At 42.9% G+C, this 19,355-nt stretch overlaps 2 protein-coding genes across 6 annotated transcripts in view; one reads left to right on the top strand and one right to left on the bottom strand.

Annotated features, from left to right (window-relative positions):
* The window catches only part of LOC101731571 (F-box/LRR-repeat protein 3), a 29,754-nt gene extending 23,671 nt beyond the window's left edge, over window positions 1–6,083 (bottom strand). For 2 of the 3 annotated variants that reach the window (XM_031898736.1, XM_012960137.3), the window contains exon 1: window positions 5,903–6,083. The gene's annotated coding sequence lies outside the window, so the exon portion shown is untranslated. The remainder of the gene's footprint in view (window positions 1–5,902) is intronic. The other variant, XM_031898737.1, reaches the window with a different exon arrangement.
* A 126-nt stretch (window positions 6,084–6,209) lies between these two features.
* LOC116409706 (hyaluronan-mediated motility receptor-like) lies at window positions 6,210–17,478 on the top strand. Of its 3 annotated transcripts, none has more exons than XM_031898738.1 (5): window positions 6,262–6,486; window positions 13,414–13,473; window positions 15,981–16,128; window positions 16,593–16,755; window positions 17,099–17,478. In XM_031898738.1, the coding sequence occupies exons 3-5, from the start codon at window positions 16,072–16,074 to the stop codon at window positions 17,110–17,112; spliced, it is 234 nt and encodes a 77-aa protein (XP_031754598.1). In that variant the 5' UTR covers window positions 6,262–6,486; window positions 13,414–13,473; window positions 15,981–16,071; the 3' UTR covers window positions 17,113–17,478. The 3 variants fall into 3 exon arrangements, 2 of the variants coding, with proteins under 2 accessions (XP_031754598.1, XP_031754599.1); XM_031898739.1 differs by lacking the exon at window positions 6,262–6,486 and adding an exon at window positions 7,158–7,236; XR_004221941.1 differs by lacking the exon at window positions 17,099–17,478 and having other exon boundaries at window positions 6,210–6,486; window positions 16,593–16,756.
* Window positions 17,479–19,355: the final 1,877 nt, after the last annotated feature.

Here is a 19,355-nt window from a genome sequence, read left to right as displayed (position 1 = left end):
CACGCACCTAAGTGCCATTTTCACCATCAACAACTCTTGAACTGTTGCAATGCATTATGGGGTTATAAATAGAGACTGTTACTAGGGGCCACATGGGCACAACAATGGCATTGGTACCAAGCAGTGCTTAACATTGACTCTCTTCTCCCACAGATGACGCCTCAAGGAGAGGCCCTGTTGGACCAGTACAGGGCATTTGAAATACTCCATCAAGTAAGTTCCCTGATCACTGTCTGTGATGCTTTTCTTTGGTATTTATTGCCATATTATGACACTGATGATAAATCTCTGCGGGTTTGTGCCAATATTAAAGTCATGAATAGAATCTACCCTCACAACATAACCTGCCTTCAACATATACAAAAGTGTTGGCACCATCTATACAGGCATAACCATAACCGTCTTTTTTCTTTCCCCTTTGTTCCTATCCTTGTGCCTCCCCTGCGCTCACAGGCTGTAACATCAAAGCTTGAGGAGATGAAAAGGAAGCTCAGGGAGAAGGAAGAAGAGCTACAAGAAGCTGCTGGGTATGTATTTTGCAAATGACACTTCCCATTCCAGTAACTGACATATATGGGCAATATATACATTATAAAGGGTATCTGTTTATTACCGTATATGAAGTATGTTGATAATGAAAAAGATTGTTCTATAAGGACAAAGCAAGCAGCCAGTCAGAGCTTAAGAATTTTGCTGACTCCACTAGAAATAATAACAACATAGAACAAAATTAGGAAATGAAAGACAGAATTAGGCAAAAACTTTACTTGAAGCCCTGGTTACCAGCCCCCTTGGATGTTCATAATTTGGGGGGTATAGGAACACAACCACTGCATGTAAATTTGGAAGAAAATTACAATACTGACTCATTTTTTCATCTTTTATCTATTCAGGATCAATGAACTTCAGGAGCAGCCTCCTGCTGCCGAGGAGGAAAATGACATCGATCAACAGCCTCCTGCTGCAGAGGAGGAAACCATCAAAGATCAGCCTCCTGCTGCAGAGGAGGAAACCATCAAAGATCAGCCTCCTGCTGCAGAGGAGGAAAATAACATCAAAGATCAACCTCCTGCTGCAGAGGAGGAAAACATGGAAGAACAGCCTCCTGCCCTTCTCCCCCAGGAAGAGAAGCCTCCTGCGGCAGAGGAGGCAATAACCATCTGGGAAGAACCTCCCACTGCAGAGGAGGCAGTGAGCAGTGAAGTGGAAGCTCCTGTTGCAGCGATGGAAAGACCAGCCCTGCATAAACGGCTCCGGAAAGCCGTCAGAAGGAGCTTCCAGAGGATATGGGTAATATATCTATTTATTGCCAACCTCTTTTTATCTACAAATTCACTATGTTGGCCAGCACGGCTCCACCTCACTTCCTGCTGTTGTAGTCATTTGGGCTATCTGTCTAAATAGTCAGCTATAGCTATGTTTCTGTCAGTCTTTAGGCTGTACTAGGTGCTGATTCTAAGTAAAAATCTGGCCACATCTACAGATATCACTGCGGATTCTTTAGAAGGCCAATGTTGGGGTAGAGGGGTAACTCACATAGGGCCGCTGTAGTGCTAGCTTAGATATCCCCCTTTGGAAATGGGTATCCCCACTAGAAACTAGTCTGGCACCAGAAGATCAGATGAATAATAAAGGATGCCATTCCAGGTAGCTGATATTCTCTAGATTAAGCCTTTAATATGCTAAGAAACAATTTGTCTGTAATTTACTTTTATTGCAACAATTTCTAAACTTCTATTTTTTCTTCTATTTTCAGCACTCCACCATAAAATTTGTGACACAGGCTTGCTGTCACCATCCTCCACCTGCTCCCTGATCCACTTCCCACCCATCCTCCTTCACCTGCCCACTGGTTCACTTTCCATCTACACTTCTACACATACACCTGCCCACCCACCCCTCTACATAAGCCCTATCAGCCCCCCACCCGCCACACTACACAAGCTTCAAAACCACATAAACCTCTACACCAGTGTTTTTCAACCTTTTTTGGGCAAAGGCACACTTGTTTCATGAAAAAAATCACGAGGCACACCACCATTAGAAAATGTTAAAAAATTTAACTCTGTGCCCAGCAGCAGTGCCCCCCTAGTACATTGGTGCCCAGCAGCAGTGCCCCCCTAGTACATTGGTGCCAAGAGCAGTGCCCCCCTAGTACACTGGTGCCCAGCAGCAGTGCCCCCCTAGTACATTGGTGCCCAGCAGCAGTGCCCCCCTAGTACATTGGTGCCAAGAGCAGTGCCCCCCTAGTACATTGGTGCCCTGCCTACGGCACACCAGGCAACATCTCGCGGCACACTAGTGTGCCGCGGAACAGTGGTTGAAAAACGCTGCTCTACACAAGCATCTGTGCCTCCACCCTGCCCCTTCTACACAAGTGCCCGCTCACCCTCTTTTACACAAGCACCCCACCCACTTCTTCCCACTGCCCACCCTTCTACACACAGAACATACAAAGCAATGATCCAGGGTGTAAAACCGACTGCCGTTTCTAGGAGTCAGGAAGGAATTTTTACCTTCAGTGCAAATTGGCTGAGCACTTGGAGGGTTTTTTGCCTTTCTCTCGATCATTGGCTGCTAGGCCCAACCCAAATCTGACGTTTAATTTAAATAAATCCTGTGCTCATCAACAGGTTTCCCAATAAACATGTCTCTGTGTTTTTCTTGAATCCATATGGTGAATGTTGAGGGGAGGGAAGGGGCTCCTGTTCCTCATTCTGCTAAAGGTGACTGACCAATTGACCAATTGTGTGACCCTAATGAATAATATATTAAATGTACAAATGACCCTCAATAAAGAAGAAGAAAACACATTTGGGTTTTTATTTAAAAATTTTTTTTTTTCCAATATATGTGCTGCTAATCAAAAGTGGCTTGGGTCTGTTGCAGTTATTGTTGCCTTAATTCAAAATGCTGAAAAATGTATAAACCGAATGTATCAACTCAAATAAATCTTATACGCGTGGAGGAGATTTTGATATCTTTAAGGATACATTATATCTATCTATCTGTTATCTGAGACTTATACACATTAATGTTATAGGGAACCAAAGAATAGTAGGGGTTATTTACGATAGACTGGAGGAAGAAGTGGGGTGCAAGAGCTCAACCCTTAGTTCTTAGCACTCCTCCCCCTCCCCCCAGTCTGGTTGCAGTCTGTGGTGTATGGGGTGCAGGACATAGGGTACAGCTAAATGACACGTAAATACAGTTCTTCCAAATGCAGACAGTGTCTAATCGGTGTTTAATTTGGTTAGCCTCCAAAACAAAGCCCAGATACCTGCAGCAGATTGGCGACATGTTCAGTAAATGACCCCTAATATCGATTTGACTGTGTCAGGCTCACAAAGGTAAGGAACAGACTAGTAAACAATATCTATTTAAATGCTCTGTAATCTCAGTCTTGTACATATTTTGCTGCTGATATTGCAGGGACAATTTCGGAAATGATTTGGCCAGGATTTTTCTCTATTCAGCAATTGGCAGACAGGCAGGATGCTTTTCTAGTGATCCACAAACTAGAAAACTCTTCATTGCGCTGATGAGCTCCAATAAGGGCATAACTTTTATGCGGATGGGAATCTGATCAGCATTCTGCCCTAACTGCACCTGTGGGTGAGGCTCAGTCTCTGGAGCACTCAATGGAAATTGAAGGAGCAATCCTAGGCTTTCTTCCCAGAATCAACAAAAAGAGCAGTAATAAATGCTCCAAAATGATCTTTTACATTGCAATTATATATAGAAAATTGTAGTCACAAAGCACCCCAGTCTATAGGTGTGTTATTCATCTTTTCACCCAGCCACTTTGGAAAAGGTGACTGTTTTTGTTACAATTTGTATGAAAGCTGAACTGCTGAGAGTAAAGTGCAATGAGAAAACTGCTTTAGCCTTTCCTATCTTAAAGGAGAAGGAAAGGCTAATAAAGAGTTGATCTCAAGCTGCAGGCATACATTCAGTTGTCTCAATAGTGCCCTTAAGTCTCCCCATACTTCACCCATTCAGACGATCAGAAGCCAAACAGAAAAAAAAACCCGCTGAGCTGGGTAGAGAAGATTCCCATAATGCATCACTCCTTCAAGACTTGGCGACTTGTTACTGCAGGCAGCGCATGCGCACAGGGCAGGAGCGTCCGGTTGCCATGGCGACGCAGCATCGCCGAACTCTGTGACAAGCAGGTGGGGGAAGCGGGGGAGCTGGCTTGTGCTTTTCAGCCCATACAGACACGCTGGACAAGATGGCGGCGCCGTTCACTGAAACAAGTATGTAAGTTCTAGTATGTGTATCTCTGTAAATCTTTCATTAGGCAAGTCAGGAATATAGCATTTTTACACAGCAATAGTAGTACTATTTAATAGTGTGCTTAATAGATTTTGACTTTCCTTCTCCTTTAAGCTAGTCCCCACATGGGTCAGTCCCTAATACTATGCTTGTTCAAGAACTCATCCAGGCCCCTCTTAAAGGTATTAACAGAACCTGCCATTACAACATCACTAGGAAGGGCATTCCCCAACCTCACTGCCCTCACCGTGAAAAACCAACACTGATTCAATTGGAAGCTCCGTTCCTCTAATCTAAAGGGCCTCTGCTGCGTTGTCTTTTTATGGGATAAAAGAACACTCCCAATCTGCCTATAATCCCCTCTAATGTACTTGTACAGAGTAATCATGTCCCCTCGCAAGCGCCTCTTTTCCAGAGAAAACAACCCCAAACTCGACAGTCTAACCTCACTGCTTAACTCTTCCATCGCACCAGTTTAGTTGCAGTCTCTGCACTCTCTCCAGCTCATTAATATCCTTCTTAAGGACTGGAGCCCAAAACTGCAACTAAACTGGTAAAGGGGATGGGAGAGTTAAGCTATGAGGTTAGACTGTCGGGGTTGCATACTCAAGGTGAGGCCTTACCAGGGACCTATAAAGGGGCAAATTTATGTTTTCATCCCTTGAGTCAATGCCCTTTTTTAATACAAGCAGCACTTTATTTGCTTTAGTAGCCACCGAATGATATTGCCAGGAATTAGACAACTTGTTATCCACAAAAACCCCCAGATCCTTCACCATTTAGGATCCCCACAACACACTACCATTTAATAGATATTATTATTTCTACCAAAATGCATAACTTGGCACTTGTTCACATTGAACCTCATTTTCCAGTTTGCTGCCCAGTTTTCCAAATCGCTCTGCAAAGCGGCAGCATCCTACATGAAACTTATAGTTTTGCACAATTTAGTATCGTCAGCAAAAATAGAAACAGTACTCTCTATGCCCACCTCCAGGTCATTAATAAACAAGTTAAAAAGCAAAGGACCAAGGACTGACCCCTGCGGTACTCCACTAACCACACTGGTCCAATTAGAAAATGTTCCATTTACCCCCACTCTTTGTACTCTATCCTTCAGCCAGTTCTCTATCCAATTACAAATATTATGTTCTAGGCCAATATTCCTCAGTTTTATCATTCTGTGAGGTAATGTATCAAACATAGTTCAGAAGACCAAAGGGGTTGTACCCCCCCCCCCTTTAAGTTAACTTTTAGTATGATGTAGAGAGTTATATACTAAGACAATTTCCAATTGATCCTCATTTTTTATGTGTGTGTGTTTTTTCTATTTTACTTTTTGGTAGCAGCTTTTGGTAGCAGCTCTGTAACATACTGAAAGTCACGTTTATTTTTCACAGGTTTATTCATTATGCCCATATTATAAACCCAATAGGCCTATTATGGGCCACTAAACATTGACACAGTAGAACAGCACTCCAATCTACTTTAGCCATATCAAAAAGATATAAAATGCCATATTGTGATACTCCACAGGGCCATATATTTCCTAAAAGCTGCTCCACGAAGGGTAAAACTATAATATCCATTTTGCCAGTGGCTGATCAGCTCTCAGCAGACTAACCTCGTCACTTTACAGTATTTCCCAGACTTGCAGACAGCTGCCTTCTGTTATAGGGTGGGTTCCCCTCAGTTGCCATAGTAACATAAACTACACCATTCGCTTCTATTCCACGCTTTAAAAACCTCACTAGCTAGTAGGAAAAAAGTTAGGGGCGGAAAAGCCAATCAGAATACACGTTACGGAAACACCCAATAAAAATGTCACTCTTAATGTGCGAGTACATGAAGGAAGGCGCTTGCTGAAGTCGATGACAGCGCACAACAGGGAAGCATTGCGTGTCGGCCATATTTAGAGAGGGCAGAGCTTCTCTTCCATCCTAGCGACCTTTGGTATACACTTACATAGTCTGAAACGCATGGCGTCCATGTTTGAATCTGGCGGCCGTGGCGACTTCCTCTTCCGGCAATGCGGTCCCTGTTTGGCTTGTGGAGTAAGTCGTGTTTCCCTGCTGTACCGTGGGGACTGATCAGCTGCCGAGAAATGGCAAAGAGCAAATTTGAGTACGTGAGGGACTTCGAGGTGCAGGACACTTGCCTCAGGAACTGCTGGGTGCTGGTCAGGGTGGATGGGCGAAACTTTCATCGGTGAGCATAAAAAGTGTGGAAATAAATATTTTAACTGGTGGTTAGTGTCATTTAAACTTTTCATTGTGGGTCAGTGGATTTTGCCCGAAGTGAAATGCCTTGTCATTGCTTGATTTGCAATTTGCGTAAGTTTCTAGGCAAGTCTCTGAAGTTTTCTCTGAAGTTACGTACATTGTGTAAGTACGTCAGCCTTTGCCTGAAAATTCTCATTTTCCCAAGGTTGTAAGTAAAATACACATTGAAACAGTTGCCCTTTATTGGAAATACAAGTGTTACTAGCAGAGGGGAGATCCCGGAGCCGTAAGTCTCAGACAGGAGCACAAACAATTGTATATATATATATATATATATATATAAAATAAAGGCTGCTATGGAAGGCATTGGGTTTCAAGCTTTAAACACTAGTTTGATCATTATGGGCAGTCTGTGTCACCATCAGTACTTTTACTCATCATGTCACATAGTTTTGAGTGTGTAAAGGCTACTGCCACAAGGAAATCCAAAGTACTGGCTTTGCCATTATATTAGACACCCTCAGTGTATTCAGTTGCTAAGTACTTTTAAAGAATCAATTGAGCTGGCATTTCTATCATGCAGTGCACTCTTACCTGCCATTCCTAGCGTAGATGCAGACTTGAACCTAAACAACAGAGTTAAATCTGAAAATCTGACTCTACTGTTACAGGTGCAGGACACTTGCCTCAGGAACTGCTGGGTGCTGGTCAGGGTGGATGGGCAAAACTTTCATCGGTGAGCATCCCAAGTGTGGAGATTAAACAGGGACAGAGCCAAACTCAGGGGCTGTGCCTGGAGGGAGAGGTTGGGAACTATGATTTCCCAAGTTGTGGCTTTCCTTTTTTTGTGGGTAGGGCTGCCATCAGAAAAGGTGGGGGGGTCCCATACACGTTATTTATGTGGGCCCCCCATGAACACAAGCACATCATGCTTTTGGCCATGCCCCCTGTGTGTGCACAAAAGATCAGCCAGCAGGTAGGTAGGGATTGCTTGGATAAAGGGTTAAGGTGGCTGCAGAGCTGTCAGCCTCTGATGCTTGGTTTTTTTTTTTTTTATAAATCTTTCTTTATTGGTTTTTGCATTTCAAAAAGGGGGGGAGGGGGTACAGAAAGGAAAAAAAGGGGGGGGGGAAGGGAGGAGCATTTTGTTACATTTTCCTTTATCATGTCTATGAAGATTTTCATTCATCCAGGTCATGGTATATCTAGTATAAATAAATTTAAAGCAACTGGACTTGTTTAGTAATCATTGAAGACGTTTCACTACTCATCCGAGCAGCTTCTTCAGTTCAACTGACTGGTATGGGAAGTCCTCAGCATATATACTCTTCCACTAATCCAATCACAATGGCACTTTGTAACTCTTCAGAGAGGTGACATCTGAAACTCACAGAGGTGTGAATGCTGTGGAGTTACTTTGAGAGGATTACCAAAGTATCATGCAACTCTTCAAACAGGTGTTACTTTTTGGAGTTGCATGAATGGATGTGTGAAGAGTTCTGAAACTGCCGGGGTACAGATGTTAGAACAGCATTGTATGTAGCAGACAGATGGTGTCGAAGTCCCCCGCCTCTGTTAAGGGATGGTTTCTCCACTTTGACATGAATGGCCTCTTTTACACCTCTTTCAAACCAGCGGTCTTCTTTGTCCAAAATTTGGACGTTGCTGTTTTCAAAGGAGTGTTCCTTGTCTTTTAGGTGTAGAAATACAGCAGAGTCCTGGCCTGTAGTGTTCGCCCTCCTATGCTGAGCCATTCGCTTGGAGAGCAGTTGCTTTGTCTCACCAATGTAAAGGTCGGTGCACTCCTCGCTACACTGGACTGCGTATACAACATTGCTTTGTTTTTCCTTTGGTGTTGGATCCTTTGGGTGTACAAGTTTTTGTCTCAGTGTGTTGCTAGGTTTGAAAAACACAGGGATGTGGTGTTTGTTGAAAATTCTCCTGAGTTTCTCCGACACTCCTGCTACATAGGGGATGACTATATTGCGCCTTCTCTCTGCCTCAGGACGGTTATTCCTTTTGGTGTTCCTGTTGGGCTTAGTTGCTCCTGTTTTGACAAAGGCCCAGTCTGGGTAGCCACAAGCTTTCAGTGCTCCTCTGAGATGTTTACATTCCTTGTCCTTGGACTCTGTATCAGTTGTCACACTTTCCGCCCTGTGGTGTAGAGTTCTAATGACACCCAGTTTGTGTTCCAGCGGATGGTGGGAATCGAACAACAGATATTGATCCGTGTGAGTGGGTTTCCTGTATACTTCTGTTTTCAAGATACCCCCCTCTTGAATGGATATCAAACAGTCCAAAAAAGCAAGTTTGTTCTCATGGACATCCTCCCTTGTGAACTTGATATTGTTGTCCACTGAGTTAATGTGTTCTGAAAAGGCCGCCACTTCGTTGGATCTGATTTTAACCCACTTGTCATCTACATACCTGAACCAGTGACTTGGTGTAGTTCCATTGAATGTGAGTAGGGCCTTCCTTTCCATTTCCTCCATATACAAGTTTGCTACAATGGGAGAAACTGGTGAACCCATTGCACAGCCATGTTTTTGCCTGTAAAATTGGTCCTTGTATCTGAAGTATGTGGTGTTAAGGCACAAATCTAACAATAAACATACTTGGTTGGGACTGAGTTTCTTTCTGCTGCCGAGGGTGTTATCTTTCTGCAGTCGATTTCTTACAGTCTCAATAGCCTCTGCTGTAGGTATACATGTGAATAGTGAAGTGACATCATATGATACCATAGTTTCTTCTGCCTCTAGCCAACCTCTGCCAACCATCCCTTAACAGAGGCGGGGGACTTCGACACCATCTGTCTGCTACATACAATGCTGTTCTAACATCTGTACCCCGGCAGTTTCAGAACTCTTCACACATCCATTCATGCAACTCCAAAAAGTAACACCTGTTTGAAGAGTTGCATGATACTTTGGTAATCCTCTCAAAGTAACTCCACAGCATTCACACCTCTGTGAGTTTCAGATGTCACCTCTCTGAAGAGTTACTAAGTGCCATTGTGATTGGATTAGTGGAAGAGTATATATGCTGAGGACTTCCCATACCAGTCAGTTGAACTGAAGAAGCTGCTCGGATGAGTAGTGAAACGTCTTCAATGATTACTAAACAAGTCCAGTTGCTTTAAATTTATTTATACTAGATATTTCCTTTATCGTGTATTTCTTTACAGGGTTAACAGCGAGTTTTGTTATACAGAGGCAATAAAATACATTCTAAATCCTATACGGCCAGTACCATTGGCCAGTGTTAGACTTCTGTTACTATGTGGATATATTGTTACAGTGTCATTTACTCCTTTTAACATTTTATTAATTTTTTATTAAGTTCAGCCAGGGATTCCAAATACTGTGGTATTGATGAATCTTATTGTGTATCAAAGCTGTGACTTCTTCTAGCTTTCTAGTTTCCTCTACTAGAGTGACCCATTCATTTGCTGAAGGGGGATTTATTGATTTCCATTTTTTGGGGATTAATGCTTTTGCTTCGTGTAATAAATGGAGCGTCAGTTTATCCTTTACCATTGAATTATTGTTACCATCATAGTGGAAAAGAAGCAAAGGGAGATTGAGGGGGTGAATAATAGTGTTGGTGATTCTACTAGTAATTTCACATACTTTGCTCCAAAATTGTGTCATAGCTGGACAGGAGAACCAGATATGCTTGAAAGACCCCACCTCAGAGTTGCATCTCCAACAACTGTTGCTTGTGTTGGGAAAGAGTTTGTTTAGTTTCTCAGGCACATAATACCATCTAGTGGTTATTTTGTAGAGCAGTGCTGTCCAACTGGCGGCCCGCGACCCCCCTCTGTGTGGCCCCCCACCTGTCTGGCTGCTTTGATGGCTTACCTTTGAGTAAGCATTAAATGGTATCAGTACTGAGATTAACTGGCTCCCTGCATGGTTCTCACCTCAGATTCAGGCTGTATTGTTTAAAAATGTAATCCCCTGTGTTTTTCACACCTTTTAATACCTGCATTGTTTACCCCCTGCAGTGTTCACGCCTCAGGCTCAGACTGTAATCGCTCCCATTGTTCACTTATTCACACCTCAGACATAGGTACTGTAGGCAGAGTATGGCACATACAGCCAGCATAGGGCACGTAGAGTATGGCACACACAGGCAGCATAGGTCAGGGAGGGTATGGCACACACAGGAAGGGTAGGGCAGGCAGAGTATGGCACACAGAGGCAGTGTAGGACAGGCAGAGTATGGCACACACAGACAGCATAGGACAGGCAGAGTGCTGCCTGTGTGTGCCATACTCTGCTTGCCCTATGCTGCTTGTGGGAGGTGAACCTGGCAGGGGTTTGTTGTGGGAGTTTGTTAGCAGTTGGAAATAGCCATTAAATGGTCCCAAAGGTGTGTAATTATGTACTGGGGGTTGCTCTGCTATCCACAGGGGAGGAGGAGGCATATGGAATTTAAGGGTATATCTTAATTTGACATAATTCTTTCACATATGAATGATGGTTGATATCCCCACAGTAAGGACCAAGCATTTGGGATTTTGCTGTGCTACCACCATTGTGATAAAATAGGTGTGGTTTGAAGTGGGTGTGGTTTCAAAAAGGGGAGTGGTCAAAACTGGCTTCCATTAGCGGCCCTCCACCATGTATGCTAGAGAAATTCCGGCCCTCGGCACCGTAGAAGTTGGACAGCACTGTTGTAGAGCATTTCTCGTATTCTGGATGCTCTGGAAGCCTTGTAGATGCTTGTTAGTATTTTTTCTCTATAATTTGGGGGAATATTTATTTTTAATTCCCTTTCCCATGCATCAAAATAGTTCGGCTGTGGAAGGTCTTGGTTTATTAACATAAGTTTGTATGTAAAAGAAAGTGTTTTTTTGGGGATTTTCTGGGTTTCTAGCATTGTTTCCCAATTGGTGGATTGGATTATTGACGGTAGGCCTTTAAACTTATTTAGATAGTGGTGTAACTGGTTGTAGCACCATGCGTCCCTGGGGTGGGGTCCCCATATCTTTTGTATACTCGCCAGGATTATGATTTTTCCTTTTTTGTAGAAATCACTTATTCTGGTTTCTCTGTCTTCATAGAATGCCCACCTTGCAAAAACCTTGTTATCTAAACTGGGAGGGAAGTCTGGATTCGCTATCAAGGGTAGAAGTTTGGGAAATAGGGTTGTTGTAATGAGTTGTTGTTTGTGTTTGTTCCAGATTTCTAGTGTTGCTGCTATGGCTGGGTGTGATAGCATTTCCTTGGGCGTGTTTGAGGGTTGGGACCATAGTATGTGACTGAGGGGGATGCTATATAGTGCTTGTTCTGTCTCAACCCATAACTTTTCTTTACTTTGCAGGTACCAATGGAGGGTGCGTACCAGGTGGATCGCATTTTCGTTTCGTATTTTAGTCTGGGAGTCTTTTCACCCCAGATAAAATTTGATATGATTCTCTTAATAGCACAGAAAAATAACTTGGGTATTCTAATAGGAATAGTTTGGAGATAGTAGAGGATTTGTGGCATTATGGACATTTTAGTTGCCTGTATTTTCCCAAACCACGAGAGGCCTAATGTTTTCCAGGTTTTCAGTTGTTTGTCCACCTTGTCTATTAGTGGAGTAAAGTTTGTTTGATACAGTTTGGAAAGGTCAGATGTGAGCCAGATTCCTAGATATTTTATCTTAGTGGGGGACCACTGAAATGGAAAGTTTTGTTCCAGTGTAGACTTGGTTGTAGTGGGGAGGTTGATATTCATGGCTTCCAATTTACTTAACATTAACCTTAAAATTTGAGATCTTGCCAAACTGAAGGAGTAACTGCATTATATTGGGTAGCGTTATAGTTGGTTTTGTGATAAATAGTAGCAAATCGTCTGCAAATGCATCCTAGGTCTCGGGCAGGCCCTGTAACCTTTATACAGAAAAAACATTTTTGTTGGGGGTATAGCTAAGGTTATTATAGTAGTGTAACATATATATATATGTGGTGAACATAACTGAACAACCGAGCTAAAATAGCTCACCATTAGAACTTTTATGTGCTGTAATCAAAACATACTACCCAGTCAGTCGTCTTGGGTAGCTAGAGATAGTTAAGTGTTCAAGTTGCGGAAAAAGGGGTTCGATTGAGCCCTTCTTTTGGGGAGCGGAGTCTTTCTCTGGAGCTCGGTGGTCGCGATGTTCTAGGTGGTGTTCTTGGGGTACGCATCGGGGTCCACGAGCCTTGTAATTCAAAGTCCATCTGCTGGTTCGGGTTAGTCTCGTAGGCCCATCCCGGCAGTTGCAGTGTTGGAAGTTGGAATTTTTGTAGAAAGCTATTGGTGTCATCTGGTGTTCGTATCGCTGCTAGGTTGCCATCTTTGGAAGCCAGCAGGGCAAAGGGAAAACCCCACCTGTAGGGGATGCTTTTTTCCCGAAGTGCGTCTGTTATAGGTTTTAAGGCTTTCCTTTTCATTAGGGTGGATCTTGAGACGTCCTGAAACAGCTTTATGGTGTTTTCTTCAAATGTAATGTTGCTCAAGTCTTTAGCTTTAGAGAGGATTTCCTCCTTAAGTCTGAAACTATTGAGGCAACACAGCACATCCCTAGGGGCATTAAGGGGTGCTGCCTTAGGCTTTTGGACTCTGTGAGCCCTTTCGATTTCAATTTCTGTCTCTGGTGCTCTTGATAGGAGCTTATTAAAGATTTGTAGTAGGGAGGGGAGGATTTCCTCATTTTTAATGGATTCAGGCAGTCCCCTTACCCTGATGTTATTCCGTCTGCCTCGGTTCTCCAGGTCCTCCAATTGCCTTTGCATTTCTGCCATCACCTGGGATTGTGTGCTTAGTTGAGTGTGTAGAGTTTTTTCATTTTGTAAAAGTTTGTTCTGATTAGTCTCGATGTCGTCAGTGCGCGTTGCAATGGTAAGCATATCTCTTTTAATGTCTTGTAATTCCTCTTTCAGTGACGCAGCCATGTCCTGGAGCATCGATTTCAGCTCAGTGCGTGAGGGAAGATTCGCCAGGTAAGTCTGTATATTAGGGTTTTCCTCAGAATCGCTCTCTTGGTCTGAGGTATCGTGTGCTTCCTCTGCGCAGCTCTCCCTATCCGCACCAGCAGGCGCCATCTTGGGGAGCGCGCGATCGGCTTTTTTGCGTACAAACAGTGGCGCTAGCTCTTGTTGTGGTGGCAAATGTTTTCTTGCCGATGCTCTCTCTGTCTCTCCTCTGCCTTTGTTAGCTTTCCCCATGGTTTGCACGTCGGTACAGGGCCTTGCCTTTCTCTGACCTGCGGAGCTCTAGAGTCAGGCAGCCATTTCCCTCGGTTGCAAGCCACGCCCTCCCTGATGCTTGTTTTTAGGGGGAATCCTTCTGGGCAAAAATGTTTACCGACCAGCAGAAGTGAGTAAATGTCACATGCGCAAATGCCTTATTGAAGCCTCTAAATCAGGGATCCCCAACCCGTAGCTCGCAGCCACTCTTGGTGTTGTTTGCGTAAGCCTCCCTGCAGGTGTCCATTAACATCCCCCAATCCCTTCTCCCTAGCGAAGCAAAAGGTACCCAGTATAATCCTTTATCCATAGCCCCCAGCAAATAAAGCGTAATTGTGATAGGTCCTCCTGTCATATCCAGTTACAACAGCACAATCTTTTCTTTCCCTCTGTTCCCAGCCCTACCCTTGTGATCCTGCCTCCTGTCAATCCAGCAGAGAGCAGGAGGGGCTGGGAATGAAGGGAAAGAAAAGATTGTGCTGTTGTAACTGGATATGACAGAAGGACCTATCACAATCATGCTGGGGACTTTGTAATACATTATTTGCTGGGGGCTAGGGAGAAAGGATTGTTGAAAAACTAGGGTGCTGGGAAGGGACAGAGAGAAAAGATTGTGCTGCTATAACTCACTGCTGGATTTGACAGGAGACAGGATCGCAAGTCAGGGGGGGCTAGGAAGGAGGTTGAGAAACATCTGGATGAGTCCTGTGAGCCCAGGGTTGGACTGGGGTGTGGAGGGCCCACCGGGGCCCTCGCCCATAGCCTCCCCACTAACCCCCATCACAGGGCCCCCCCACCCAGCGTCCTTCCCCGAGCGCATAAATTTAACGCAGGAGCGGTCGGGCAGGGGGAGCACCGCAAGGGTCGGGTCTGGGCCCACCGGGATTTTTCGACCCTGTGTGAACCTCCTGTCAAATCCAACTATGAATTATAGCAGCACAATGTTTTGAGTTCCAGCTCCTCCACTGAATATTTTTTTTATCTGTTGACAGCCCCAGCACAATACTTTTCTGGGAAGCCATCCCAGTGATCCCTTCTCCCCAGCCCATGCCACTTATGTGCCAAATTTAGTATTTTACATTCTCTGTCCCATTACCTGTTTGTACAAATCCTGCTTCCCAGCCCCACAAGATCACTTTGCACAAGATAGTTTTAATGCTGCCCAGTCTTCTTTGTGCCACCAACAGAAATATGTTTCCAAAAAGTTCCACATCTTACATTTCTTTTATTCCTTCTGTGCCATTTTCCTTTCCACAATCTCCTCTACCTGTTTGCTCCTGCCATTCTCTCTCCTCTGTATATCCTTGCTACATCTGTGCCATACTGCTTCCTATCTGTACCCTCAGTACTCTTGTGTGCCATACTGCTTCCTATCTGTACCCTCAGTACTCCAGTGTGCCATAATGCCTCCGATCTGTACCCTCAGTACTATTGTGTACCATACTGCTTCCTATCTGTACCCTCAGTACTCCAGTGTGCCATACTGCCTCCCATCTGTACCCTCAGTACTCCAGTGTGCCATAATGCCTCCGATCTGTACCCTCAGTACTCTTGTGTACCATACTGCTTCCTATCTGTACCCTCAGTACTCCAGTGTGCCATAATGCCTCCCATCTGTACCCTCAGTACTCCAGTGTGGGTAATCCTAAATATAAAATTGCAATTTTAAGAATTAAAGGAAAAGTAACAATAAACATTTTTAAGTAAAAAAATCTGTACTACCCTGTTCCAATAATTGCCCTATCCTTCCCAGCGTTTATTATTCTGAATGCTTTATTAGAACATACCTTGTAAAACGTTGCATCCGGTCATTTCAAATACGGCGATCCAGAAGATGCGGAATCCACTATGTGACGATCGACATCTCCTCCTAGTCCGATTCCAAAACCAGAAGTCAGTTGTTTGCCTGTATGGAAGGAAAGCTAAGAGGAGATTTCGATCATTGCATAGTTGATTCTGCATCTTCTGGATCGCCATATCGCCGCATTTGAAATGACCAGAAGCAACGTTTTACAATGTTTTCATTCTGGGGTTATAGTTTTCCTTTAGGTTAACCTCCTGCTAACTATCCCTTTTAGCTACAAATGTACTTGAAGCTGGCACCAAGTACAGGTTTCTATAGGGGGTAGTAGTTGCTAATAGACTGCTGTTACACCTTATTAATAAGGCAAACACAATGCCTGGGAGAATAATGGTTTTTAATGATGTACTGTGCCAATATATTTCTAGGTTATCTAACATTTATAAATTATGCCCCACAGCAACAGCTGGATGCTTTTGAGGCTGAAAAGAATGCTTTACTTAATGAGAATGGCGCAGCTCAGGATGAACTGAACAAGCTTACTGAGGCATATGCAAAGCTGCTGGATCACCAGATGTTATGAAGCTGAAAATACTGAGCTCAAACAGGTAAATGGATGTAGATATTTAAATTGCATAGTTCCCTTCTGAATTAGCTGAGGATCCACTTTCAGATTCCCAGCACAGCATTGTGCTCTTTTGTGTATCCGATGGTAGCGGCCATTCCTGGTGCACGGTGGGCATTCTATAAATGTTTAGTAGATAGAATATGAATCTGGGAATCCTAATTGCATTCTTTGTTTATTCATATTGGTGGGATGTGCTATTAAACCTTAACTGCTAATCTATTTTTATAAAATATCTGTTTAGGAACCTAGGCACTAAAGGCTATTTGTAGCAGCCATATTTTGCTCATCTGTGGGCAGAGTTGGAATACCTTTTGATTTGTTTTTTTTTCTCCCCAAACATCCAATTGTACATTCTTCATTGGGGTGTGTAGACTAATTACAATAAAGCAAATCTGAAAAGTTATTGTTATTTAAGTACATGCTCCCTCAATTGCTCTTTGTTAGGAGGTTTCCAAACTCCGCGCTCAGCTTGCAAAAGAGAAGCAGGTAGAAAAGCAACTGCAGGCGCACTTGACTGAAATCCAGGGTGTGAAGAGATTCGATCCATCCAAAGCTTTCAGGCATGATGTCAAAGAGAATGTGATGCCAAAAGCTCCTTTACGGGAAGGTACGTTTCCACTTAAGGGGTGTTTTGTTAGAAACTGTAAATCATTAGTTAGAATTAGAAGGAATTTCTGGGCCCTTTACCACTTTATGGGGGCCACGTTCAGGGTGCTAACTGTCTACCAACAGGCTTTACTGAGAGGCCAGCCTCTATACTTGGAAGTGAATGCATAGTATAGGATTGGTGATGTGTGGGACCTTTGCAAACACAGGCATCTTCCTAAAGATAGGTAGCATAGGTGCGATGGTTGCATTGCCATCTTCTTCTTTTTCTAGTTTCCTGTTTACACGCAAATTGAGTTTGTCCCCCCATGAACTATTATACTTAATATGTTTGTTTTTCACAGGAAACAAACGCTGAATGGACAATAACTGTGACTCTGACCCACAATCCTGCCTCCTGATTTTATATGTTCTTTTATTTTTATATATATTTGGGGAGGAATACTGCTGAAAACATCCATTCTAAACCATTTGTGCTTTTTACTGTCAAATTTATCATTGTAGTCTATTTTTTCACAACTTTTTATCATGATTTTATGTGTTAAGGAAACTACTCTAAACATGCCCGCTTGCTTTTAGATATATATGACTTAAACGAAGATATCTTATTATTTATGCCTTGTTGTTTCTGTCTGGAACTTTATCTTTTTCTGGACAGGAAAAAGTCGATATCTAGTATGAATATTACAGGTAAAAATAAAACTAGCAAGTCCTTAATTACAAATATGTCACACATATGAAAAAAATGTCAATACAACGTTTATTTACTTTAACGTCAGCCCTATAATCTATAGGGCAACATTCTAAGGTTATTTCAAGGAATCATACTCAAGATGCCTTTGTAGTTTTGGCACTTCATACAGCTCTGAATTTTCTTGTAGTTTCATGTGTTCTTCGGGACTAGGAAAAAACTGTTGTTACTTGTCATCTTTATATTCATCTGCAACTTAGCTGTTGCTTCTATGTTCTTCAGGCTGTTGGCCTTCATACAGGTCTCCATTTTGAGAGGAGAATGAAGTCCTCTTTTAATGATAAAAACAGATATAATGGTTGGTGTTTATTTTAAAATAGAGTCAACAGCATATAAATGCTTTACAAAGCAACTACTTACATTGGTTTTGCATTTCCCTGTTAGCATTGCTGTATATAATTTTATTTGGGTTACGTCCCTGCTAACTGGTTGCCTCCCCATCCACCCCTCCAGCTTGCAGAGTGACGCTAGCAATGCCCAACCTTTCCAGCCTCTGATGATGCGCAGGTTACATAGGATGCCACTGTATCGTTGTCCGCCCTCCTGTCCCTCTCCTCGTGCACTCTAGAGATTATGTTGCTTCTCCTATTATAACCAAGATGGCATCATGACACTGCAATGCCTCTGTATTCCATGGGGCTAGCTTTACTGGCGTATAATATATTTATATAACTTATTTGTGACTTCATTACTAAGTACAAGTAGTAACTAGCATTAGGTGCTAGTATTACAGTGCTACTACTACCGATGGTATCCCTTATTCTACAAACACATTTATAAAAACCCTTACTGAATATTAAGATAAAACATCTGTTCTACTAATTGAAAAGGGTGCCCTCACATCTACTGGAATGACCTACTGGTAAAGAGACATTATTATATGATCCCCTTATATATTTATACATAGTTATATCCCCCTTAAGCGCCCGTTCTCCAGTGTAAACAAACCCAACTTGGCCAGTCTTACTTCGGAACCAAGACTTTTCATACCTTAAACCAGTTTAGTTGCCCTCCTTTGGAAACTCTCTATCCCTGGAGACAAATAGCACTGGACACAAATACTGCACAGCATATTGTAGATGGGGCCTTACCAGCGCTCTGTAAAGTAGAAGAATAACCCCCTCCTCCCGCAAATCTCTGCCCTTTTTAATACAGCTCAAAACCTTGTATCATATACTTTCTGCTATATTTATGTCCAACAGTGAGCACTGCTTTGTCTGCAGCACAAATACTTATTCATTATCTAAGGATATAGGGTTTACCCCTGTTTTAATAAAAAAAAAAAAAAACCCATACTGGGTAGATTTATCAGTTTGGTCTAATGACCAACGAGGCATGGTCTGCCATTAGTGACATTTTAACAAACGTGTATATGTGGTGATCCAAGAGGCCAACAGTGCTAACTTGCCTTACAGTAAAACATATGCAACTTAAGAAGGGGAGGGGCTGCTAGTAAGTAGATGGCTAATGGCAGATACATCAATACAGCACAACAGTGCTAACTTGCCTTACATTAAAACACAAGCAACTGAAGGGGTGGGGCTATTAGTAAGTAGATGGCTAATAGCAGATACATCAACACAGCACAACAGTGCTAACTTGCCTTACAGTAAAGCATAAGCAACTTAAGGGTAGGGGCTGCTAGTAAGTAGATGGCTAATGGCAGATACATCAATACAGCACAAGGCAGGTACACCCAACAGTGTTAACTTGCCTCACAGTAAAACATAATCAACTGAAGAGGGGGAGGGGCTACTAGTAAGAAGATGGCTAATTGCAGATACATCATTACAGATATATATATATATATATATATATATAATGGATGTGTAGAAAGCACTCACAGCATA

This window comes from Xenopus tropicalis, chromosome 3 (genome assembly GCF_000004195.4).
Source record: "Xenopus tropicalis strain Nigerian chromosome 3, UCB_Xtro_10.0, whole genome shotgun sequence".
In the NCBI taxonomy this organism is placed as follows: domain Eukaryota; kingdom Metazoa; phylum Chordata; class Amphibia; order Anura; family Pipidae; genus Xenopus; species Xenopus tropicalis.
This window is presented reverse-complemented; position numbering and strand designations above follow the sequence as displayed.

Coding starts and splice junctions, on each gene's coding strand:
- LOC116409706 (XM_031898738.1), top strand. CDS start 16,072: ATGCAAAGCTGCTGGATCACCAGATGTTATGAAGCTGAAAATACTGAG. Junction 16,129..16,592: donor AAAATACTGAGCTCAAACAG/GTAAATGGATGT, acceptor GCTCTTTGTTAG/GAGGTTTCCAAACTCCGCGC.